This window comes from Biomphalaria glabrata, chromosome 3 (assembly GCF_947242115.1).
Source record: "Biomphalaria glabrata chromosome 3, xgBioGlab47.1, whole genome shotgun sequence".
NCBI lineage: Eukaryota > Metazoa > Mollusca > Gastropoda > Planorbidae > Biomphalaria > Biomphalaria glabrata.
Genome location: NC_074713.1, coordinates 42,374,309 through 42,400,652, shown reverse-complemented (window position 1 = coordinate 42,400,652; position 26,344 = coordinate 42,374,309). Strand labels below are relative to the sequence as shown.

General features: G+C 37.0%; 1 protein-coding gene across 2 annotated transcripts; it reads right to left on the bottom strand.

The window, feature by feature from the left end:
* Positions 1-7,224: 7,224 nt before the first annotated feature.
* LOC106069293 (methylmalonate-semialdehyde dehydrogenase [acylating], mitochondrial-like) lies at positions 7,225-18,818 on the bottom strand. 2 transcript variants are annotated; one of them, XM_056025173.1, is made up of 13 exons: positions 18,716-18,818; positions 17,739-17,774; positions 17,524-17,604; positions 17,216-17,377; positions 17,024-17,102; positions 15,926-16,080; positions 14,984-15,131; positions 14,576-14,640; positions 14,148-14,394; positions 13,413-13,594; positions 12,790-12,969; positions 10,261-10,359; positions 7,225-7,812 (listed from the first exon to the last, which is right to left on the bottom strand). In XM_056025173.1, the coding sequence occupies exons 1-13, from the start codon at positions 18,752-18,754 to the stop codon at positions 7,711-7,713; spliced, it is 1,575 nt and encodes a 524-aa protein (XP_055881148.1). In that variant the 5' UTR covers positions 18,755-18,818; the 3' UTR covers positions 7,225-7,710. The 2 variants fall into 2 exon arrangements, with proteins under 2 accessions (XP_055881148.1, XP_013084368.2); XM_013228914.2 differs by having other exon boundaries at positions 17,524-17,598; positions 18,716-18,817.
* Between the last annotated feature and the right edge of the window lie 7,526 nt (positions 18,819-26,344).

Below are 26,344 nucleotides of genomic sequence, written 5' to 3'. Positions count from 1 at the left end.
TTTTTTTATATTAAAGAGGGGGTTTATCGTACATTTTAGACGGGGTTTTAAAATCAAAATCTTCCTTAACTGTGCTCTTGGAATTAGGGGATTTTCGTTTGCATTTTTCTTGTTTTGTTTTATAGAAGAGAGGGAGTTAACTGCAAAAACGCAGGTAGGGGGTTTAAAACTCAAAACCCCTGGTAGGGGGGTTTAAACTCAAAACCCCTAGTAGGGGTTTTTAAACTCGAACCCCCCTGGTAGGGGGTTTTAAACTCAAAACCCCCTGGTAGGGGGTTTTAAACTCAAAACCCCTTTGGTTGTGCTGGGGCAAGTGATGGTTTAGTATTAAAATCTCACCTAAAATAAACAAAATCAAAGCAAAAAATCAGTCACTAAATTCCGACTCCCCCCCCCCACCGGGGGGGGGGATTTCATTTCGGGGGGGGGGGGTTTGAACCCCCAAAACCCCCCTTGGTAGCCATATGGGCAGTACATATAGGGCAGGCAGTACATATAGGGCAGGCAGTACATGTAGGGCAGGCAGTACATATAGGACAGGCAGTACATATAGGACAGGCAGTACATATAGGACAGGCAGTACATATAGGGCAGGCAGTACATATAGGACAGGCAGTACATTTAGGGGAGGCAGTACATATAGGGCAGGCAGTAGTACATATAGGGCAGGCAGTACATATAGGACAGGCAGTACATATAGGGCAGGCAGTACATATAGGACAGGCAGTACATATAGGACAGGCAGTACATATAGGGCAGGCAGTACATATAGGGCAGGCAGTACATATAGGGCAGGCAGTACATATAGGGCAGGCAGTACATATAGGACAGGCAGTACATATAGGGCAGGCAGTACATATAGGGCAGGCAGTACATATAGGGCAGGCAGTAGTACATATAGGGCAGGCAGTACATATAGGACAGGCAGTACATATAGGACAGGCAGTACATATAGGGCAGGCAGTACATATAGGACAGGTAGTACATATAGGACAGGCAGTACATATAGGACAGGCAGTACATATATGGCAGGCAGTACATATATGGCAGGCAGTACATATAGGGCAGGCAGTAGTACATATAGGGCAGGCAGTACATATAGGGCAGGCAGTACATATAGGGCAGGCAGTACATATAGGGCAGGCAGTACATATAGGGCAGGCAGTACAAATAGGACATGCAGTACATATAGGACATATAGGGCAGGCAGTACATAAAGGACATATAGGACAGGCAGTACATATAGGACAGGCAGTACATAGAGGGCAGGCAGTACATATAGGACATATAGGACAGGTAGTACATATAGGACATATAGGCCAGGCAGTACATATAGGACATATAGGACAGGCAGTACATATAGGGCAGGCAGTACATATAGGACAGGCAGTACATATAGGACAGGCAGTACATATAGGGCAGGCAGTACATATAGGGCAGGCAGTACATATAGGGCAGGCAGTACATATAGGGCAGGCAGTACATATAGGACAGGCAGTACATATAGGGCAGGCAGTACATATAGGGCAGGCAGTACATATAGGGCAGGCAGTAGTACATATAGGGCAGGCAGTACATATAGGACAGGCAGTACATATAGGACAGGCAGTACATATAGGGCAGGCAGTACATATAGGACAGGTAGTACATATAGGACAGGCAGTACATATAGGACAGGCAGTACATATATGGCAGGCAGTACATATATGGCAGGCAGTACATATAGGGCAGGCAGTAGTACATATAGGGCAGGCAGTACATATAGGGCAGGCAGTACATATAGGGCAGGCAGTACATATAGGGCAGGCAGTACATATAGGGCAGGCAGTACAAATAGGACATGCAGTACATATAGGACATATAGGGCAGGCAGTACATAAAGGACATATAGGACAGGCAGTACATATAGGACAGGCAGTACATAGAGGGCAGGCAGTACATATAGGACATATAGGACAGGTAGTACATATAGGACATATAGGCCAGGCAGTACATATAGGACATATAGGACAGGCAGTACATATAGGACAGGCAGTACATATAGGGCAGGCAGTACATATAGGACAGGCAGTACATATAGGACAGGCAGTACATATAGGGCAGGCAGTACATATAGGACAGGCAGTACATATAGGGCAAGCAGTACATATAGGACAGGCAGTACATATAGGACATATAGGGCAGGCAGTACATATAGGACATATAGGACAGACAGTACATATAGGGCAGGCAGTACATATAGGACATATAGGACAGGCAGTACATATAGGACAGGCAGTACATATATGGCAGGCAGTACAAAACCTCTTTCTGCATCTGCCATACGTAGATCTGTGAGAATATAGAAAGGGAGATAACGAATGTCCTATCCACGAAAAGCTTATTCTTTTGACTGCTCCAACTGCTATGAGTGAAATGGGGAAAGTTTTGCCAGTCTGTCAGCGTGCTGGACCAATGATTAGTGAATGGTCCTAACTACGCGATGTTATAAAGACGTGGTGGGGAAGAGATTGAAAGAGAGGGGTAGACATTGAACCGCTTACGGAAATAAAGATTATAAATTCGCACCTAGGGATGTCAAGAGGAGTGCTAGAAACAGATTATCGTCTTACCCGTGAGAGAGGGAAGGGTGGAGGAAAGAGTGAAAGGTGCCCAGAAGAGAGGGGGCGGGGATAGGTGCCACAGGTAATGACCAGTCCAAAGGAGATGATCGCCAGACGCATGACGCAAACAACCAGTGCTCCGTGCTGGTGTTCTCTTCACTTGTTTGACTTGACCTGCGTCAAGGGGAGATGTGTCACCCAAATCACCCCTACCCCATTTCACAAAATATATCTTTTCAAAGTCTCTTAGCTTGTTGGGATATAAAAACTGATGTCAATTCTTTTTGTTTTAAATGTCTATTGGACAGAAATGGAAGAATGTCATCCAGTGCGCATAGCAGAAATCAAAAATAATTAAAGGGGAGAGGGGAGCATGTCATTACAATTCAGGAATTAGACTTATCATATATTCGTGAAAACCTTTATAAAAAAAAAATTAAAAAAAAACAATTCGCTGGATGGTGTTAGAATTTATACTATCATACAATCAATACTATCATACAATACTATCATACAATACTATCATACAATACTATACTAGAATGAAATAAGCATTGTTATGAAAGCTACGCGGTTATTAAATTATCGTCAAATTATACCTCGCTCCAAAACGTCCCCGGCGCCAAAACGGCTGCGCCAAAACGTCACGTACCGGATCTACTCTACTACTCTTACTTAACTATATGACTACTCTTCTACTTTTTTTTCTTATTCGAAATATTATTAAAAAAAATTGTCTCTTGTCTTTTTTCTTATTAGGCCTACATCCTGCAAACTCTCACTTGGCCGTACCCCCCCCCCATTATTTTTGTGCAATTTCCATAAAACTGTCCGTATTTCAACCTTTCCCCTTTTGGCCAGTGTTCTCTAATATATGTTACATTGAATTGGAACGGCCCGTTTTAAATCGCCCGTCCAATCACTCACTTCTGGCCTAGCTCTATGTCACTATACCCCCCCCCCCTTGAAAACATCTCAATTTTAGTATCTGTTAAATCAAAGTTTTACGGACGGCTTTATAACGCTGTCCCTCCCAAGCCTATAGACTCGATTACCAATACCATTTATTACACACACACTGTACGACTTAAATAATAATCCTACATAATCATTTATTACACACACACACTGTACATAGCATATATGAGTATTCTTCGACTTTCATTTTTGTATCGAACTATTTGAAAGCTTCTCTGATGGTTTCAATTTTAATCAATTTTTAATCAAGTGTTAAAAATGATCTGACAATAGAGGTTATAAATTCAATTTCATCTTTCATGTTGATCTAATTACTAAGATTACATTTGTGAGAAAAACGCTATTAAAAAAAAAACTATCGCGCGATTAGGGACTACACCCTGTTCCCTCAGATTTAAAGTCTGATGCTCTACCAACATTAATATCTGAGGTAATTACGCACAAAAAAAGTAAGTGCTTAAAAATGGAAGTATCATCTTGTACTTTTCAATAGGTCTACTTTAAAAAAAAAACAACATATGTTGGGTCGAAGTTGCGAATAAAAAAATCGACTTTGGTAAATCTAATTGTTGCGGTCTCATCATACACATATCTCACTTGTCGTAGACCAAAGCAATGGCAGGTTAAATGTTCGGATTTTTTCGTCCACCGCAAGGATGGAGAATTAGTGATGAATGAATTGGTGCTTTTGCGTATTTATATGATTACGAAGACCCAGTTGCAACATGAATATTTTGCCACCTCTGATGCAGATTTTAAAAATCCGTTTCCCACCTGATGTCTATTAAAAATATCTTATCGTCGTCTGCGTCTGTCTGCGACATGAGCTTTTCTTTAAGTCTCAAATGTTCAAATGTGTTCCCCTCCACCTTTTTCTTTGCCTACCAACAAAAAACAATGCCTCCAAAGCAATGGTTCTCTTAACAGCTTTGTATTGCTTTGAGACCTGGAAGCTCTATAAAAAAAAAGTATCTCCATAATGGACATACGCCGGTAAGACTTACAAATAACCATTTTTTGCTGGACAATGTCAAGGCACTTCTTAACATTCGACAGCTGCGCTGTGTGGTACGCCATCCGTGTGGTGATGACCACATGCCAAAGCCGATCTTTTTTTTATGTGAGCCTAAAGGAGGACAGCGTAACAGAATTGCTCCCCCCCCCCACACACACACACACGGAATCGCTATGAAGATTACTTCAGGGGCTTCATTTCGCCATCACCGACATATAGGAAAGCAGGCAGGCATCCATTTGCATCTGAAAGTGACAGTTATATAATATAGGCCATAGGCTAATGGGAAGGAATCCTCAAAACAATTATTAAAGTATTGTTAAAGTTAATGTTAAATTAATGTTCAAGTTAATGTTTGATATTTAGGGCCTTAGGTTAAGTTCCCTACCATGTCTTGCACTACCCTATAAAAACTTTTAGTCGAGCTCCAATAAGCTGCTCCAACAAGTTTGTTGGCTTATCATCCCAGGACTGGATTTAGATTTGATAAGGCCCCAAGCTGTTTGCGATACCGAGACCTTGGAAATCAACACAATGCAATTTTTTCTTTGCTTTTTCCTTAAAATCCTTGAAAATATTCCTGCAATAATTTTTTGAGGGACCCACCAAGCAAGTTGGGGCCCTATAGTTTATGTTGCTCTTAAGTAAATCCAGCACTTTCTGTTTCGGTGAAACTTGTGATATTTTAGACTTGACAACAAGCTCAACAAATGTAGAGTAATAATGACACGTGACTGCAACACACACACACAAACGTATATAACACATATGTACATCATGGGCGTAGCCAGGGGGGGGTTCTTGGGGTTCAAACCCCCCCCCCTGAAATGAAATCCTCCCCCTGCGGGGGGGGGGGGACGGAATTAAGTGACTGATTTTTGCTTTCATTTTGTTTATTTTAGGTGAGATTTTAATACTAAATCATCACTTACCACAGCACAGCCGAGGCAGTTTTGAGTTAAAAACCCTCTACCAGGGGGTTTTGGCTTTAAATCCCCCTACCAGGGGGTTTTGAGATTTAAAAAACCCCTATCAGGGGGTTTTGAGATACAAATCCCTCTACCAGGGGACTTTGAGTTTAAAACCCCCTATAGGGGGGTTTGAATTTTAAACCCCCTACCAGAGGTTTTTGCAGTTAAATCCCCATCTTCTATAAAACAAAACAAAAAAAAAGTAAACAACAATCCCCAGATTCCAACAGCACAGTTGATGAAGATTTTGATTTTAAAACCCCCTCCAAAATTTACGATAAACCCCATCTTCAATATAAAAAAAATTACACACTACACACGCAAAATTCTTTGAAACCGTAAACCATATCCTCTTTGAATGCCCCTCCCTAATCCACCTTAGGCAGACCCTACTTCCACTACAGCCCAACATAACCAACACCCTGTACGGCAGTGCTGAACAACTGAAGAAAACAGCACACTTTTTTTCCTTGGCAGAGTCTGCAAAAGAGCTCACAGTTCAGAAGCAATAAAGCTGGCTAGAAGAAGAAGAAGAAGCTAAAAAGTACCTCTTCAATATTAAAAAAAAAGCAAATTACAGACTATAAAATCTATGAGCGTAGCCAAAGGGGTTTTGAGTTTAAATCCCCCTCCTCCAGATGGCTTTTTCTTTAAAGTTTAAAACCCCTCCAGATGGTTTTGAGTTTAAAATTCCCCTACAGAGCGTTTAGAGTTGAAAACCTCTCTCTTCAATATTATTTTAAAGCAAACTACAGTCACCAAATTCTATCATCGTAGCTAAATGGGGTTTTGAATTAAAAACAAAACAAAAAAACTCCAGAGATTTCTTAGTTTAAAACCCCTCAACAGATTATTTGACGAAAAAACTTTCCTTTTCGATATAAAATCTAAAGCGAAATACAGGCATGTAATTCCAAGAGAGTAGTCAAGAAATTGAAAATCATTAAATGTATCTCAACAAAGATGGCTAAGACAGATTTTATGAGTCAGTCATAGAGATCGGGTCTAAATCAAAGAAATCATATGCCGAACTGGGAGTCGAATCTTTAGTAAGGTTGTGAGAGAACGACGCATGAGGTTTTGCCGGACATGTTCTCACACAAAATGAATTACGCAAAATAAGAGTTGCGGAAACAGCTTGCCGGAAAATGCGCCGAACGGCGCGCGAGGGTCTAAGTCAGTAAGAATAGCACATTAGGTTTTTGAAATAAAACTTTTTAATAGCAAGATAATGCACTGTAGATACCTCAGAATATGCATTTTGTTGGCTTTCAATACCAGATTAGGGAGCGCTGCGAACTCCCCCAGACCCCCTTGCTAGCAAGGGCGGGGAGTCTACAATAAACAATAAACGTCTTCCGAAAGGGTCAGAATGTAATAAAGATTAATCATGTACACACACACATATATAGATATATATATAATTTTTTTCCGCGGGGGGGGGGGGGGGTCGGGGGGAATCTCCCCCCCCCCAAACCCTCTCCGAAAAAAAATCCTGGCTACGCCCATGATGTACATAATGAATAATATATATATATATATATATATATATATATATATATATATATATATATATATATATATATATATATATATAGACATGATTATATACAGAGCAGACATGTGTATAACACATAAATTCATAATAAACACACAATTGAAAGTTTTTTTTAAAGCCTTTATATTGTTTCTATTGTTGAACAGAAAAATATTTTCTCCCAGTATTGACTTTGTCATTAACTATTCACACAAGGTGTCGAAAGATTGGTCACTTGTGTCTAGACACTCGTTAATGACACTTGACACCATTTCCCTCCCCTTTTCCTCTCTTATACTCTAAGGAAAGACACACATTTTAAATATTTTTATCCTGATTAAGTATGATCCCTTTTATCAGATTCCTCTGCTAACGATTAGATATACAAAACAGTAGCCAGGGGCCCCAACACCACCTTTCCCAAGAGGAACTTAAAATAGTAGCGATATAGCTATAAATCACAGAGCTGGCGTGTGTATTGTGTTTTGTACATCTTCTTTCTTATAGACGAAGTCTTAAGATTGAATTAATGAGGTTGTAAAACAAGTTATGGAAAGATGAATCTTAAACAGTTTGAATTGAATGTGAATAGGAACGGGTCTTTTGTTACTGATGTACAGGCATAGATGTAGCAGGTTGAGCTGACACTGAGTGTTCTGCACGCCACATTTGAATCACTGTTTTCGTCTGAGTACAAAATTGGAGACCCTGGTGATAGCAAAGAAAAAAACACAATTAGCAACACAATGAACAATCCACAAAACACACACACACACATAAATTTCAATAACTTTTACATTTAACTAGTTTTGTTTCCTATCCTATTTCATATTTACATTATAATTTTATTTAAATAAGTAAAGGTACTATGTATTTAAAGGCACTATGTATTCAAAGGTACTATGTATTTAAAGGTACTATGTATTTAAAGGTATATGTATTTAAAGGTACTATGTATTTAAAGGTACTATGTATTTAAAGGTACTATGTATTTAAAGGTACTATGTATTTAAAGGTACTATGTATTTAAAGGTACTACGTATTTAAAGGTATATGTATTTAAAGGTACTATGTATTTAAAGGTACTATGTATTTAAAGGTATATGTATTTAAAGGTACTATGTATTTAAAGGTATATGTATTTAAAGGTGTATGTATTTAAAGGTACTATGTATTTAAAGGTACTATGTATTTAAAGGTACTATGTATTTAAAGGTACTACGTATTTAAAGGTATATGTATTTAAAGGTACTATGTATTTAAAGGTACTACGTATTTAAAGGTACTATGTATTTAAAGGTATATGTATTTAAAGGTACTATGTATTTAAAGGTATATGTATTTAAAGGTACTATGTATTTAAAGGTATATGTATTTAAAGGTACTATGTATTTAAAGGTACTATGTATTTAAAGGTACTATGTATTTAAAGGTACTATGTATTTAAAGGTACTATGTATTTAAAGGTACTACGTATTTAAAGGTACTATGTATTTAAAGGTATATGTATTTAAAGGTACTATGTATTTAAAGGTATTTTGTATTATTAAAGTTGGATCTTTTACTGCGGAGGGCTAGAGCACACTACAGCTGATGAAGGAAGGTTCTCAATCATGATCGTAGATAGGCACAATCTTATCTCCTATGAACTCGAAGATGACTTTAGGGTCAAATTTTCGCTTTGAAAAGCCGATTACGTTAAGGGCACTTGTAGGTTGGGGCTAGACCTATCATTGATCTTTGTCCTCGGCTCTCCTCAACACTGACGTATCCACGTTCTTCCATATCTTAGGAGTTGATTCTACATTCCTCAAGGGACATCTTGAGGGTATCTTTATAAATCTAGTGAAAACAAATCCCAATGTATAGCTCCTCCTTAACCAACTACATCTACACACTGTTGTGGGCTAATATCATCTGACTTAACTTCTTACTAATAATTACTTCCCATTAGCCACAGAACATTACAAAATAGAAATATACTTAATAACTAGTTTCACTTGTATACAATGGCACTTCATTTCTCACTGGGAAATCCGTCAAGTCTTCCCAAACGTCGCTATCTTTAACTACTATTCAACTACTATTCAAAACACAGCCTACTTCTAGATGAACGCCATGTTGGTCTCTTGTTCGCCTAAGTCTACTACGTCATTAGTCTGTCTTACTTGTGGCATCTTACTTGTCTCGAGAGACGATCTTTTCCCTTTGCAACTTCTTGTGTGACTAAAGAGGCCAATCCTTGATACACAGCTGCGATCGCAGGTTGGGAATATATAATCACCAGGCGCCGTTGCATTTTCACCCTTCTTTCTGCTTCTGTTGTGTATGACATCTGCAATCTGTGACCCTTCCTTTATGCTCTCTCTCCATGTGGATCTGTCCAGTGCCACCTCTTCCCAGTTGCCAGTGTCGATTTTGAAGAGCTTCATGTCGCGTTTGCATACATCCGTATAACGTAATAGTGGGCGACCAGCGGCTCTCCTGCCTTCTATTAGATCGCCATACAGGATGTCCTGTGGAAGTCGACCTACTGGCATTCTACGAACGTGGCCAAGCCAGCCAAGGCGTCTGCTGCTGATAACAGAGCGGATGTCCTGGCATCCTGCTCTATGTAGCACTTCCTCATTGGTTATCTTATCTTGCCACCTTATTTTAAAGATCCGCCTTAGGCATCGGAGGTGGAAGACATTCAGCTTTTTTTCCTGCCATGAGTAGGTTGACCATGTTTCACTTCCGTACAGCAAGTTGCTCAACACACAGGTCCGGTAGACTAGGGCTTTAGTACTGCTAGTCAGCAATATGTTGTCCCAGACTCTTTTCTGCAACCGTGACATGGTGGCCATTGCCTTGGCTATCCTGTTGTTTATGTCTTTATCCAGTAGAGTGTTGTTGGATATGATGGAGCCAAGGTAACAAAAGTGATCAACAATTTCTAGTGGTTGGCCATTAATGTCTTACTACGTCATTACTTTTACCGTCGCTAAAACTGTTACTATACACAATTTAATTTGTCTAACAAAACTAACCTACTCTCTAATCTAGTACATAACAACACACAAACGAAAATGGGTCTTTTTTTATCGCATATCATCTACTCCATACTGTAGGTATAACAAACTATTATAGACTAGAAACGCATAAGTGTGTTATTGCCTGCTTTCCCTTAAAGTGGAGATCGCCTTTGAAAGATCCACGTGACCCAGTAAATGAAAAAGTTGGATTTGGAAAAGGAACAGCAACATTGACACCGACCTATATAGGGAAAAATAAATGTAGTAAATATAACATAGAATAAATCTATATTGATAGTACAAAAAATGGTCTTTAAGGATTCTATAAAATCTTTGCAATCATTATATATCTATTTAGGATTCCCCCGTAAATCATGATAAATAAGGCCGATAATTCAACAGCGTTTCACATTGGTAAATTAAGATTTTAATAAAAAATCTTATAAGTAAATAGACATAGTGTGCTGTCACTTCGATATCACTAAGCTTGAAATTTAAAAAAAAGATCAAGGCAATATTATTGAGTCTTTTAAAATTCAATTGTGAGAATTGTAATAGTCCAATCATCAAATGATAACAAAAAGTGTGTGGTAAAATGGATTGTAGTCCCAAATCAAAATCTTGTTGTTAATCCTGAGACAGGAAGTCCAGTTATCTTAATAAATAAAAATTGTATATTTACTTAAGTGTAAGACATCCCGAAGACATGAAGACCCAACGCCAAAATATTTACTTCCCAGACTGGCACTTCAAAGGTTGTTTTTTTTTTTCGTCTCTTTTTTTTTCAAACCCTTTGTCACAGACCTATATATATATTAGACCTAGACTGGACGCGCCGATCTCTTAGCCCTACACAAAAATGTCGTGAAAAACATCAAAAAGCTAAAATAAGGTGTTGTTTTGTAAAGCAGTTACAAGAAGTTGTTGTTTTTTTTTCAAACCTAACCTATGTAATAATCATTATGATGTTTAGTTCGAGTCATTGAACCCCGCAAATAAGAGCACACTCGCCTCAAAATTATTATTTTACAATTTTTAGATCCAGAATCTAGATCTATAAATATCTAGGTAATCAATATATTTAAATGTAAGATGGTTCAAATCAATAGGCTTGAATTATTTATATCTAGGATTGTGGAAACATTATCTCAATGGAAACTAAAAGGAAATGGCTTTATGTCATAGATTCGCGTGAATATATAGTTCTGTGATTAATAGCCCATTTTTTTTTAAATCATAGACAAATAAATATAGACTGGAAGTAGGAAGTTATTTTTATTTGGGGGAAGTCAAATATGTTTGATGTACTATATCTATGTGAAAAAAAAAATGGCGGCAATTGAGCTATAAATTCTAGGACTAACATTTCAGCCAATATATAATTATGATCTTTAGTTTTGAAAAGTACAAAACTGCCATATTCCCAGTATTTTGCCTTTGTTTCATAATCATAGACATAGGCAAATATATATAGGTTTGTGATGTGGATCTATGTTTGTTGACATGGCTTCTTTATTAATGTATGGCGGTCGTCTTATCGATTCAAATTGTTAGAATTAGTTTTTAGTCAAAAAAGTCAAAGAAAATGAGCTGAACGTGCTCTAATGTTCGTAGTACGATAGGCCAGGGATAAATTCTAAAGGTTGAAAAAAAATTGAATATTATACACATTAACTTTCAGTTTCAGTAAGTCAGAATAACTGTGACTGTCACTAATTTAATATTGATAGATCTAAATCTAATAAATATGACTAATATTTGTAATAACTAGGTCTAATACTTTTCATACTTTTTACTACTAACTATTAAACTAGTCAGTCTATCATCTATGCATGCAGACTATAGACTAGATCTAATATAAGTGTAGATTATAGATCTAGTGACAATCTAGTCCTAGACTATTTATTTTATATACTAACTATAGACTATAGTGTCTATAGACTAGACTATACAGATTACAATTATCGTTTATAGTATAGTAGTATAGTACTAGTAGTAAGTATAATAGTATTTTTTACTATAGTATTTATATACACTAGATCTAAATCTAGTATTTAAAACTATTTATAATTATTTTAATTATGTAAATTTAATAGATTTGGTAGGCACGATTAGAGATATAATAATACAGAAGGGGTTCTATCAATTATATAGGTTATGACTGAAAAAACAACAACTATAAATACTTTTAGTTTTACACTGCTCATAATTGCTGTATAACTCATACAAACTTATCTTTTCCCAAATGTTTCCCATAATAATTTTTACTTTATCGTCCAGTCTATATATATATATATATATATATATATATATATATATATATATATATATATATATATGTCTATGTTTAAAATCCGCAAAGAGGATTGTATTATGTCTAAACTTTGGAAATGAAAGATCAGTACTTTTTAAAGACAGAGAAAGGCGGTTTTGAGAAATGCGAATTCCCAAACAGCTTGAAAAACAGTTACGCACCAAACGATTGGATATGACTTTGTCTTTTCTTTTCTAGTCTAGCTATAATATATCTAGGTCTGTGCTACTGCTTTTAAATGGACCATCAATGTGACAGTTTGTGATCTGTCTGGCCACTAAATGTCGAAACTGAAATACTTCACAAAGAGAGTAAAAAAGAAAACTCAATTTCCCTTGTCATACAGCAACTACCAACCTGACCCACATCACATTCCATTGTATACTTCCGCGCTGAAGCTCCATTTGTTGTGAAGATGGCGGTTGAATTCCCATAAGGGTTAGTTCTGACAATGTTGATGGCGTCATCTAATGTATCCACTTCTAGTACGGTTAATACCGGACCAAATATTTCAGCAGTGTAACATTCCATTTTGGGCTGAAATAAAATAAAATATTCACTAACATCTAGACAATGTATAAAGTTTGAATTTCTAAATGCTCAAAGATTTTTAAATTTCGTCCATGAACTAACATACACTTGTACATACCAAGTAAGCCAGTGAGCTGTCAAAAATTTTGCTACCTTTATAGTAGTACCGAGAGAGGAGAACAACATCTATGTACAAAATGTTAGCTGGCAAATATTTTGTTCTCACTTTATGACCAATAAAACTACTCTCACAGTTTTCGTCACGAATATAATTAGCGTCTGATGCCCTCTTTATTTCCCCCTTATCCATCAAAGTGTTAAAGTATTCTTAAATTCTGTATTATATGAACTATGTGTGAAATCTCTTCCAAACAAACTGTTTTTATTACAGATGAAATACTACTACTAGATTACTGGACCACCCATGCAAAAAAAAAATGTCCAATTACATGTACGTGACTTAAGATGGTTGGTCCCACAAAGTTTCCCTTTTCATAACCTTTCACTTTTATGTGACGGCCATCAAGCAGCAACTTGGCTCCTGCATCAACACCAGACTGAAGGAGACCACAGACTCGCTTCTTAGCTTCAGGTGAAATCAGTGGACCAATGTCTGCTTCAGGGTCAGTGCCTGACAATTGAGTACACAAAGTTATATAATTATAAACAAATGAAGAAGTCTGTGATTCATTAGAAGGCAAAAGACAAAAGAGAAGACAAAAGAGAAGAAGCAAAAGACAAAAGAGAAGACAAAAGAGAGAAAGACAAAAGAGAAGAAGACAATAGAGAAGACAAAAACGTAGACGACAAAAGAAAAGAGGTGCGTGTGAGATCAAGAAGAGGACAGACTTTTTATTTAGCGGACTTATTGAGAACAGAGACCTAAGTCAGATGGCACCAACAAGTGAAAGAGACTTCATCAGTGTTCCAACCTCAGCCAAATCCTTCAAGGGTTTATGAAATAGAAGAAGGAGCTACATTGAGACTTTCTAGCCATTATTTGAATGTTTTTAAATAGAACCAAAACAGTGTTTGCTATTGACTCACATTTCAACTTGACATTTTTTTTATTTGCGATTTTTTCTCAACGTAAAGCCTCTGAATTAAATTTTTTTTTCAATTTACTGCCTTTAAAACTTTTTTTCAACTTACAAACACTGTCTTTATCCCTTTTTTCAACTTACCGCCATTGACTTTGAATTGTTTCGCCTTCTCGACAAGCTCTGAAATCCATTCTTTAGACTCGCCAACAAATATTGCTGTGGACACGGACATACACCTCTGACCAGCGCCGCCATAAGCACCTGAAAGCAAACTGGACAAAGTTCTTTCTTTGTTGGCGTCTGGCATGACAACTACGTAGTTCTTGGCGCCAAGATTGCACTGCGCGCGTTTTCCATTTTTACACGCCCTCTCGTAGATATAGTTACCCTGAAATGATATTGAAGCCATTTTTTTCGAATTTCTGGTAGAATTATTTAAACTACTAGAACCATTGAAAAAATAAAATGTCGACAAAAAAAGTTCCAAAAGATGAAACACAAACCAAAAGTTGTAAAAGTTGTTCACGTGAGAATTATAAGCAGATGAATGAAAATAGAACTATATTTACCGCCTGGTCCGAGCCGACGAAAGAGATAGCCTTAATGTCAGGATGATCACATAGAAAAGTGACCGCTGTGAGAAGAAAATTGAAACTGTTCTGTAAACTGACTCTCTATGTCACACATGTTATACATGATGCAAGGTTTACATTTTTTTAATAGTTTATTATTATTTTGCTTTTAAACATTAGTAGGCCTATGTTAGCTTTCACACACAAAAATATTAGGACAAAACTGCGAATAAAAAGTCATTATTGGGAAAATTAACGGCTGACGTTTCGATTTTAAAAAGTGTTAAGTTGTTCTGGGTATAAGGGAAGTAATAACAGGCTAAATTTTATTTGTTATTCACCCATCCCTATTGGGAAAATGGATGTCTTTGTAAAATATATACTAGAAATGTCATAGATATTTACGTTCTTTGCGTCCATGTATAACATTGACAACACCAGGCGGAAACCCAGATTCTCTACACAGTTCTACCAAGATCATCACAGCCCCGGGATCATAAGATGACGTCTTCAGTACAAACGTGTTTCCGCATACAGTGGACAGAGCAAATATCTAAACAAAGGAGCATTCGTTTATTTTTTTATTTTTTTTTATTTTTTTTTGTAAATTCATTTGAACTGAAGATGGAAAAGCCGAGGCGAAACTCACCTCATGCATAGAATGTAAGCGTTTAAATTATTGTTTTTTTTTTTAAAAAAAAAGCACAACTTCAATTTTTTTACTGTTAGACACTTGGTTGTTATGGAGACTATTGGAGACGCACGATAGTTGACGGACTTTGAATGCGACATTTAGTAACGTCACGGCTAAGTGGGTTATAGTCTATGTTATTTTTAGTCAGTTGCTGTTAGGACTTTTGGTACATACCTTCGTATTACTGACAGAGACTCGACTGTGGCCTTTTCAGTATTGAACTTCTTTCAGGTATATAAAGGTCTGGACTTTAACCTTGTTGCATGTGTAGGCATCGTTCTGTAGTAGTTTAAACGCATCTAATACACCCGTACAAGAAACCCAGACATGTCCAGAGTAATTCGTCAAAGTCAGACAGCCATCAACAACTACAAGATCAAGGCCTATCACATTACAGTTGCTACATCTAGCATTATTTGGTCAACAGTATATAAATGTAGCTGGTGTTCATCTCATCGGTAAACTATCAAAGACTAACCCTAAGTTATCCTAACAAAACTTAAACAGCTAATGAGGCGTGAGACGCAGCTCAACTCTTCGTTAAAAGCAAAGAATAATAAATAAAAAAATAAAACCTAAACAAAACGGCATTTGATAAAGTTTCACCAACAATTATCTGATCGCACTGTACGATTTAAAAAAAGAAACCCTACCATAAGAGGTATCAACGCAGGAAAGTTGAAAGGTGTGATCCCGGCAGTGACACCTAGCGGCAGTCTGAACGTGAATATGTCCATATCTTGAGATATATTTTGAAATGACTCGCCCAGATGTAAAGATGGAATACTGCAGCAATGTTTCACTATCTCTGAAACATTTGAACAAACCAATCGACTTCTTTGTTTACAGACATCAATGAGGATAGTTGTCACGTTATCTTTCCATGGTGCATTTTTTAAATGTAAATTTACATAAGCCAAAAAAAATTGTAATTATACAATTAGCGGGGAATTAAAAATTATTTAAAGCATTATTTTAACATGTACAAACATACATACAAACAGCAGACACAGTAACAATACATCAATAAACAGAAACAGGACTAAGACATCAATGAACAAATACAGACAAAACATCAAATAACAGACACAGTATAAAGTCAGGATTAAAACATTGAATAACACAAACCAAGACATCGAATAGCAGACACGGAGCAAGACATCAAAGAACAAACACAAACTAAGACATCAAAGAACAGACACAGACCAAGACATCAAATAACAAACAAAAACTAAGACATCAAAGAACAGACACCAACCAAGACATCAAAGAACAAACACAAACTAAGACATCAAAGAACAAACACAAACTCTAAGACATCAAAGAACAGACACAGACCAAGACATCAAAGAACAGACACCAACCAAGACATCAAAGAACAAATACAAACTAAGACATCAAAGAACAAACACAAACTCTAAGACATCAAAGAACAGACACAGACCAAGACATCAAAGAACAGACACAAACCAAGACATCAAAGAACAAACACAAACTAAGACATCATAGAACAAACACAAACTAAGACATCAAAGAACAGACACAAACTAAGACATCAAAGAACAGACACAAACTAAGACATCAAAGAACAAACACAAACTAAGACATCAAAGAACAGACACAGACCAAGACATCATAGAACAAACACAAACTAAGACATCAAAGAACTGACACAAAACAGGACGTTGAAGAACAGACACAGATATCGAAGAACAGACACACACCAAGACATTTAAAAAACAGACACAGACCAAGACATCGAAGACTCTCTCGTTCTGCATCACTTCTTGTCTTTCCTGATTCTTGGATTACAACTTCTGTCAAACGTGCCTAGAAATTCAATTCAGACAGTTTTCAATGATTCAATTCTTAGCATTCAAGTATCATTAGTTCAGTTTGGGAATTTTAAAAATTCAAACAGGTGAACAGAAAAGTTAACTGACCAGATTTTTACTGATTAGCTCGTGAAGTCTGAACATAATCTGCTGTCTTGATAAAATTGTTGATCTGGACCAAGCGGGAAAAGCTTCTTTAGCTGCAGCAACTGCTGCTTCCATTTCTGCAGTTGTACTTTCTGGTACTTTGGATATAACCTTGTTTGTTGCCTATCGTTAAACATATAGTGAGAACAAATTGAAATTAAAAGATTTTTGTGAATTACAACAAAAAAAAAAAAAGAAATGAACAATTAAAAAATTAAAATTGTAAAATAAATGAAACTAACACACACTCACTGGAATGCATGACTTACTGGATTGCGTAAATCAATCCACTGGTTGGTTCTTGACTCCAGAAATTCATTGTTGATAAATAATTTAGTTGTAGGCGTAGGCTGTTGCAAGGAAGTCAATAATCATTTCTAGTGAATACTAAACATTTTAAATTTTTAAGTTTAATTTTTAAAACAAACAAAAAAAAAAAAAAGAAAATAAGTTAGGGGAAAAATAAATAATTTAGTTGTCTTACAAACGAAGAAAATCTGGCAACACGTGGTCTTGTCGTCTGCAACAAACAAAAAGATTCCATTGAACAAAATACTCTGCGGGCCAATTTATATTCGTTTTTTTTTTCTATCATTTCACTGTAATGTTTTTAGACATTCTTTCAGAGACTCAGAATCTATACATTTCACTGTAATGTTTCTACACATTTTTTCAGAGACACAGAATCTATACATTTCAGTGTAATGTTTCTACACATTTTTTCAGAGATCCAGAATCTGTAGATTTCACTGTAATGTTTCTACACATTCTATCAAAGACTCAGAATCTATACATTTCACTGTAATGTTTCTACACATTTTTTCAGAGACTCAGAATCTGAAGATTTCACTGTAATGTTTCTACACATTCTTTCAAAGACTCAGAATCTGTAGATTTCACTGTAATGTTTTTAGACATTCTTTCAAAGACTCAGAATCTATACATTTCACTGTAATGTTTCTACACATTTTTTCAGAGACTCAGAATCTGTAGATTTCACTGTAATGTTTCTACACATTCTTTCAAAGACTCAGAATCTGTAGATTTCACTGTAATGTTTCTACACATTCTTTCAGAGATCCAGAATCTATACATTTCACTGTAATGTTTCTACACATTCTTTCAGAGATCCAGAATCTATACATTTCACTGTAATGTTTCTACACATTCTTTCAGAGACACAGAATCTATACATTTCAATGTAATGTTTCTACACATTCTTTCAGAGACTCAGAATCTATACATTTCACTGTAATGTTTCTACACATTCTTTCAGAGACACAGAATCTATACATTTCAGTGTAATGTTTCTACACATTCTTTCAGAGACTCAGAATCTATACATTTCAGTGTAATGTTTCTACACATTCTTTCAGAGACTCAGAATCTATACATTTCACTGTAATGTTTCTACACATTCTTTCAGAGACACAGAATCTATACATGTAGTTTAATTCTTACCAGACGTATAATATAGCGAAGTGTCCCTCTGGCAGCCATTTTTGTTTTGAATGCTAAAGAGACAGCAGACGATATATTAAACCTCAGTTCACGCTGAGGACGAGATTATAGAAGCCTAAAAGGTCTAGATTTCACTGAAGCATGAAAATAAGTATTTTTAGTTCAAAGTTCAGGATTTCTCAAACTGTTAGGTCGGAAGCTTGGGTTTTAAAAGGGAGAGAATGTCTCTTTTCGGAAAAAAAAATTAAATTGATAGGCTTTTCAGTTTGTTTCAAATGAAAAACAATGCAAATGATTCCTTGAAATTGTCATTTTGAGTTATATTGCATTTAATTTTTTCGCCTAAGGGCCAGGAGTCTCATTATTGATAATAAGTCTTTCAGTTTGTTTTTAAGTGGAAAACAAGCAAAATAGAAAAGCTTTTCTAAAGAGGAAGAACTCCGCCCTTAAAACCATATCTATCAATAATGTACAAGTGATTTTGCCTATTCCATATCAAACAAAATAATTAATTGCCAATTATTAAATGACTAATTGGATGTTTTTTTAATTGATTCGTGTTTTGTTAGGTACAATAAATACATGTTTAAAGTATTAACTTGATCGAAGAATGTGTGAGGGAGAAATAGCGTTAAAAACTATTTAAGGGGACTAAACCTAACAAATCTAGCCATATCTGTGAATACTGAAGGATTAGTTCCCTTGTTTGTATCAAACAAAATAATTAATTACCAGTAATAATGGATTAATTGTTGTTGTTTTTTTTAATAATTCATGTATTGTCTATGCCAATGAATAATTGTGCGAGGTTTCAACTACATCCGAGAATGGGTATGGGAAAAATAACATGTACACACTTTTTATCAGACGGACAGACAGACAGATAGACATACTCTCAGACAGACAAATTGAGTTGGTATAAGCTTTGTAACAACGCTTCAAGTGATTTTTAATCGGTCTTCCAACTTATATTTAACCGAAATTTCCAGAGGGGGCGCGATGACTGAGTGATTAAGCGGTTTGCTTTGTAGGCCTACATATAGCATCGAGCTGAACACAGAGTAGCGGTTCCTGCTATTAAAGATATTAAAGATCTAGCTCTAGGTCTGTTTTTATTTTTATCAATCAAAATAAGACCATGACATGAATATTCCTTGTTCATGGGCGAATCCTTTGTGTGATAACTTTCTTTATCATCTTGTTTAAACAAGATTTGGAAGTGGTTCAGGTTATTTAATATTTCACATTGTAGACTTCCTACATGCTCCGGTCAATGTGTCTAGTCCTTGTCTACTCTGAGTTTAGGCGGGCCGTACTCTGACGCGTTAAACACAACCTCGTGCATTCGGTGGTCTTAATCACAGACCAATGGACCTCATTCACCAATCGTAAACAAACAACATTTAGCCACTGATAATATTGATAAAACAACGAAAAGAACGTATCACGTGACAGCCTTAGTGTATTACGTAATTTGTATAGAAGAGATAGAGAACCACGTGGTGAAAAGGTGTTTGTTTACGATTGGTGAATGAGGTCCATTCTGTTTTAAACGTAGGCTGACGTATTGTATGAACATAGAATTAGGATTCTTGGTCATTTGTATTTCATACTTACTTATATCCACGTATTAAATTTGCTTATAACTTTTGTTGATCAAACGCACACTTAGTACTACATATTAAAAAGCACTATTGTAACAGGTCACTATTAATATATTCATCTGTCAAGAAATGAAAACGTAATCAGATCCTGCCACGCCCTTTGGCGGATAGAGCAACAATCTAAATGGGAAAGGTTTTTGTTTCTAACTTTACCCCCATGTACTTAATGCTAAATTTATTGAACTCTGCCTTTCTCCAGGGATTGTTTATCAAACAGGGGACCCATAAGATCAACTCACGAGTTAATGTGAAAACACAAACTCTCTTTGTCTTCTTTTCTATAAAAATCATTTACGAAGAGAAAAGTTTATAGATGACTGTGTTCTAATTCTATTTGACAATTAGAAAGTGTAATGCAGGGGAGTACTGGGATTGGATCAACGGATTTTATTGAACAGGTTTCAGGTTTCACCATTATTCATCATTCATCTGTCCCTTGACTTTCGTCGTAGGGGTGCTGTGACCGTGACCACCGCAGGCTGTGACAGACCGCATAACCAAATCCCTTCATTTTTACCGGTCAGCAGCAGGGCATCAAGAGAGAGACCAGTTCCTTTGACATAGTCCAGCCAGCTTTTTTTGGATGACCTTTTCTTCGTGCTCTTGAAGGATGACTTTAGACATTGGATCATGTCTTACAATATGACCAAACCAGCTCAGCTTTAGTCTCTTCACAGAATTGAGGAGTTCCTTCTTTTTGCCAGCCAGAGTATTCACTTGTAACAGTACAAACTCTTTTGTCTGCACCGGATGCCAAGAGTATTCACTTGTAACAGTACAAACTCTTTTGTCTGCACCGGATACCAAGAGTGTTCACTTGTAACAGTACAAAGTCGCTTGTCTGCACCGGATACCAAGAGTGTTCACTTGTAACAGTACAAAGTCGCTTGTCTGCACCGGATACCAAGAGTGTTCACTTGTAACAGTACAAAGTCGCTTGTCTGCACCGGATACCAAGAGTGTTCACTTGTAACAGTACAAAGTTGCTTGTCTGCACCGGACGCCAAGAGTGTTCACTTGTAACAGTACAAAGTCGTTTGTCTGCACCGGATGCCAAGAGTGTTCACTTGTAACAGTACAAAGTCGCTTGTCTGCACCGGATGCCAAGAGTGTTCACTTGTAACAGTACAAAGTCGCTTGTCTGCACCGGATACCAAGAGTGTTCACTTGTAACAGTACAAAGTCGCTTGTCTGCACCGGATACCAAGAGTGTTCACTTGTAACAGTACAAAGTCGCTTGTCTGCACCGGATACCAAGAGTGTTCACTTGTAACAGTACAAAGTCGCTTGTCTGCACCGGATGCCAAGAGTGTTCACTTGTAACAGTACAAAGTCGCTTGTCTGCACCGGATACCAAGAGTGTTCACTTGTAACAGTACAAAGTCGCTTGTCTGCACCGGATACCAAGCTTAAACGTTTGTTTTGTTTTGAATCTTATTTATTGAGAACTTCGATCTTTTGTTTGACCTGAATTATTTAAATGATTTCACTTCTTCTGATGTTTGGCCATTCTCCCCATTAAAATTTAAGAATGGGGGGGGGTATATTTTTTGAAACCTTTTCCGTTTCTCTCCCCCCCCCCCCCCCCCAGTAATCTTTTTTTTTCGTCAAAAGATCAACTTTTGTAAGCAGGGGGCTCATTCAACCATGACAAGAAATGTTTGAGGGTCGTGTTATTCTCCAAACACTTGGGACTAGTCAGCAGAACATAACGGTATTTCTAACGGATTGCTGGTTGAAAAGCATTAGAACACAACGTTATGATCTGTCATCATGTCAATGCAGAGGCGTAGCGAGAGGGGGCAATGAGGTGCATCATGCCCCGGGCGCCACTCGCAGAAGGACGCCCAAAGGTCTACAAACCAAACAAGATTGTCCCGAAATTTTTTTTAATTAGTTCTGTAAAATACATTTTTAATTTATAAACATTGTCCAATAATTACGTATGCCGTTTTTTAATCTGTCTTATAAACTACCGGTATGTGATTTAGAATCCTACAAGAGACTTCTCGGCATTGTTTCTGATGTTTCATTGTTTAAGTATGAGCGTGCTTGCCCTATTCATTAAAGAGTTTTTAAAAATAATATTCATTGTTCAGGATTATTTTGCGCACCCTCTAGATAGCTTAGTTATAACAACTGGCTTTGTCTAGCCACGATCAAGACCATTACAAACCTACATGCTGCACTGCCTTGAAGGTCTCTCATACTTCAATAACAGCAGGTCATATGTCTTCTTAATTTAACTTTATTTGACCTTAGTGGGAGAAATAGTGCGTTCTAGACCAAATGATAATGAATTTAGGAAGCAGGGCATTGCCAATGTGCAGGACAATTCATTACAGGAGGCTATATACGATCAAATGGAAGAGCTTACTAATAGATTACAATGTGTTATTATATTGACAAAATCAAGTTACAAATATATGCTAAAAATCCTGCAGTGTAAGAAGCTGGGATTGAATAATTTATAAATAGTGTATCTCATGTTAATAATTTAAAACAATTTAAAAAAAAATAACATGTCATCAATTTCAATACGTTTTGACAATGTTTTGATGCAAAGTGCACTGTTATATTAACCGTGTGATTGCCAAAAGAGTTGGGCCATGGCTCTTCGAACTCTAGGCGTGTAAGCCTGCTTGAACAAACCGTTCTGTCTGGAAGAGGTCCAAGTCAATGTCTATGTAAAACATTGATATTTCCAATATATCTGGCACCCCGGGAGCATGAACTAGAATGCATGGCCGAAGGTCGAGAACACCGGGAACCCCCGCCATTTTCCTGTGTTGTACCAAGCTAACCGTGCAGGACTCGCCATTAGTGTAACGGTCCCTTGAGGAACGGCGCATGGATTCTCGCCGGGACAGGGAAGCTCTCTTTCAACTCCGCACCGTGCAATGGGAAAGCTCTCGCATTCCCTTGGACACTTCCACATGAGTTTTGTTTTGCTATTCATTTAGCCTAATCACTTCCTCAAGTGATCGTTTCCACATAAATACAAATAAATAAATGATTATAACAAAACAGCAACTTTCTCCATAATGTCAACAATCAAATATTAAAGCTGAGGCTGTAAATACTAATTAATAGGTCAGAACTATTGTCTCGTCTGCCGCGTCACTTACAGAGGTCCACAGTGCATGCTTGAGTGGAGGAGAGTAATAGTTAAAGATATCGAGATTTTGGGCATTTGATTTTTTAAATAATCGATAATATATTTAAGCATGCGCTGGCAATTGATCATTTGGACATTTTTGGGGGAGGGGAGGCATCAAAATGTCGAGGGCAGAAAGCTATAGCTCAGTTTGTGTTTAGGTAAACCCTCTGACTGGTCTACATTTGGATCAAACTGCTCTACTATATTTACATTGCTCTATATTTACACTGCCCTACATTTACACTGCCCTACATTTACACTGCCCAGTGTATATTTACACTGCCCTATATATACACTGCCCTATATTTACACTGCCCTACATTTACACTGCCCTACATTTACACTGCCCTGTGTATATTTACACTGCCCTATATTTACACTGCCCTACATTCACACTGCCCTACATTTACACTGCCCTACATTTACACTGCCCTACATTTACATTGCCATGTGTACATTTACACTGCCCTATATTTACACTGCCCTATATATACACAGCCCTATATTTACACTGCCCTACATTTACACTGCTCTACATTTACACTGCCCTATATTTACACTGCCCTATATTTACACTGCCCTACATTTACACTGCCCTGTGTATATTTACACTGCCTTATATTTACACTGCCCTATATTTATACTGCCCTATATTTACACTGCCCTATATTTACACTGCCCTACATTTACACTGCCCTGTATATATTTACACTGCCCTATATTTACACTGCCCTATATTTACACTGTCCTACATTTACACTGCCCAATATTTACATTGCCCTACATTTACACTGTCCTACATTTATACTGCCCAATATTTACATTGCCCTACATTTACACTGCCCTATATTTACACTGCCCTACATTTACACTGCTCTAGATTTGCCATCCCACTGATCTACATTCACCTCTAACTTGTCTATGTATACTGAAGTACGATCACTTCAAAGTAGGACATTTCATTTTCAATCTCGACCTCTTGTTTTAGTTCAGTGAAGAGGAAGCCCCACTCCATTTTGTTTGCTGTAATGCACAAACTGTAAGACAAATTTCCTTACGGACAATAAAGATTATTATTATTATTATCATTATTATTATTATACTTTTCAGTCTCATTATGGGCGTTTTTTGTGTCTTTTTTTTTTTTGTTGTTTGATAAAAATTAAATTGGTATGTATGTGTGCCTCTTCCAAATAAATCGATGCCCCTTCCAAATATATCGATGCCCCTTCCTCACAGCCACTAAAAAAATTATATCTTCATGAGAAACACTTTTCTGTTAGTAGCTAAGCAGAGTTCATTGTGTCAACGATCACTGTTGTTCCAATTAACTGTATCAGTTGAATGAACTACTTAACGCGCCATTAATCATAGAATGCTGTGAACCAATTTAGTAGAGACCCTCGAGATCGAATGTTGGACCTCTATGTCAGCATAACATTTCATGATATTCTCAAATTGAAGCTTACTAGAGAATGATTGGACCTATAAGTAAGAGACCACGTGTCTGTCTGTTAGGTTGTTAGTAGGAAGCACCTTGCAAAACTTAGAGCAACACACTCTGTTAGGTTGTTAGTAGGAAGCACCCTGCCAAACTTAGAACAACACACTCTATCTGTTTGGTTGTTAGTAGGAAGCACCCTGCAAAACTTAGAGCAACACACTCTGTTTGTTTTGTTGTTAGTAGGAAGCACCCTGCCAAACTTAGAGCAACACACTCTGTCTGTTTGGTTATTTGTCCCACTTCCCACTCTCAGATGAAGTTGAACCTTTGTGCAATTATTCATTGTCTCTAAAAACACAAAACAATTGAATAAAGACCAATTATTTTATCAGTCTTAATTATTTAATTTTGTTTATATAGATACAGTACACGATAAAGGGAGATAAGCTATGTGTAGGGAATTAGGTCTCGCATAAAAATTTGAAACGAAATTTAGATAATTATAAAAACTTCTACTTTCATAAACACTTGTCTAGCTTAGTGGCTAGCGTGTCGGCGTTTCACCAAGGCGTGATCTTTCGAGTTCGAATTCAAGTCGAGCAACATCTCCCAGATACCCCTTCCACCACCCCCAACTGGTCCACACCAGTGATTGGACCTTTTCTCATTTAGCATGCTAAAAGCATGACTTTACGCTAAAAAACATTTGGTAAAAATATTTTCAATCACACACTTTTATTATTGTTATTGTTATAACCTTGCCATGCACACCGCCATCTAAGCTAGTGCAGAAGGTGCGCACTGTTAGAGACTAGACTGAGAAGGATGTCAACAGTAGGAAGAAGAGAACGAGTTCCGCCCAAGTCTAGAGCCAATAGGAAGAGACTGTGCTAAAGACAGATGTTGTTTTATGTACTTGTGATGTACCGTAAATAAACATCGTTGCCTCGTTGAGTTGCCTCCCTTAAGCTATTACATTATTATAGAAGTATTACGAATTAGTTACACGATTGATTCAAAATACCAAATGCTCTGCTCTTGTTTGTTTGTTTGTTTGTTTGTTTTTTTAGTAACTTTTTTTCAAACCTGAACCCTATTACCACTGAGAAATATTTATCTGCGTACAGGCGTACATTCCCCAAGTACTTTCTGAGGTTTCCAAAATGTTTGCGAACATTTCGGTTTAGACTGAGTAAGCAGGTCTTTGTCGAATCCCTGAGAATTCATTCATTGGCTCCTTGGGTCCCGCTGTTTCCCTCTGGGACCCAGATTTGCTATTCATGTTTCGCCTATCCGCTTCCGGACGTTTCCAGTGAGGGCACTACTTCAAAGCTACGGGAGCTGGAACTTCTCCAGGATCC

Coding starts and splice junctions, on each gene's coding strand:
- LOC106069293 (XM_056025173.1), bottom strand. CDS start 18,754: ATGGCTGCCAGAGGGACACTTCGCTATATTATACGTCTG. Junction 17,605..17,738: donor TTGCCAGATTTTCTTCGTTT/GTAAGACAACTA, acceptor TCCTTGCAACAG/CCTACGCCTACAACTAAATT. Junction 12,970..13,412: donor CCATCTTAAGTCACGTACAT/GTAATTGGACAT, acceptor ATTTTATTTCAG/CCCAAAATGGAATGTTACAC.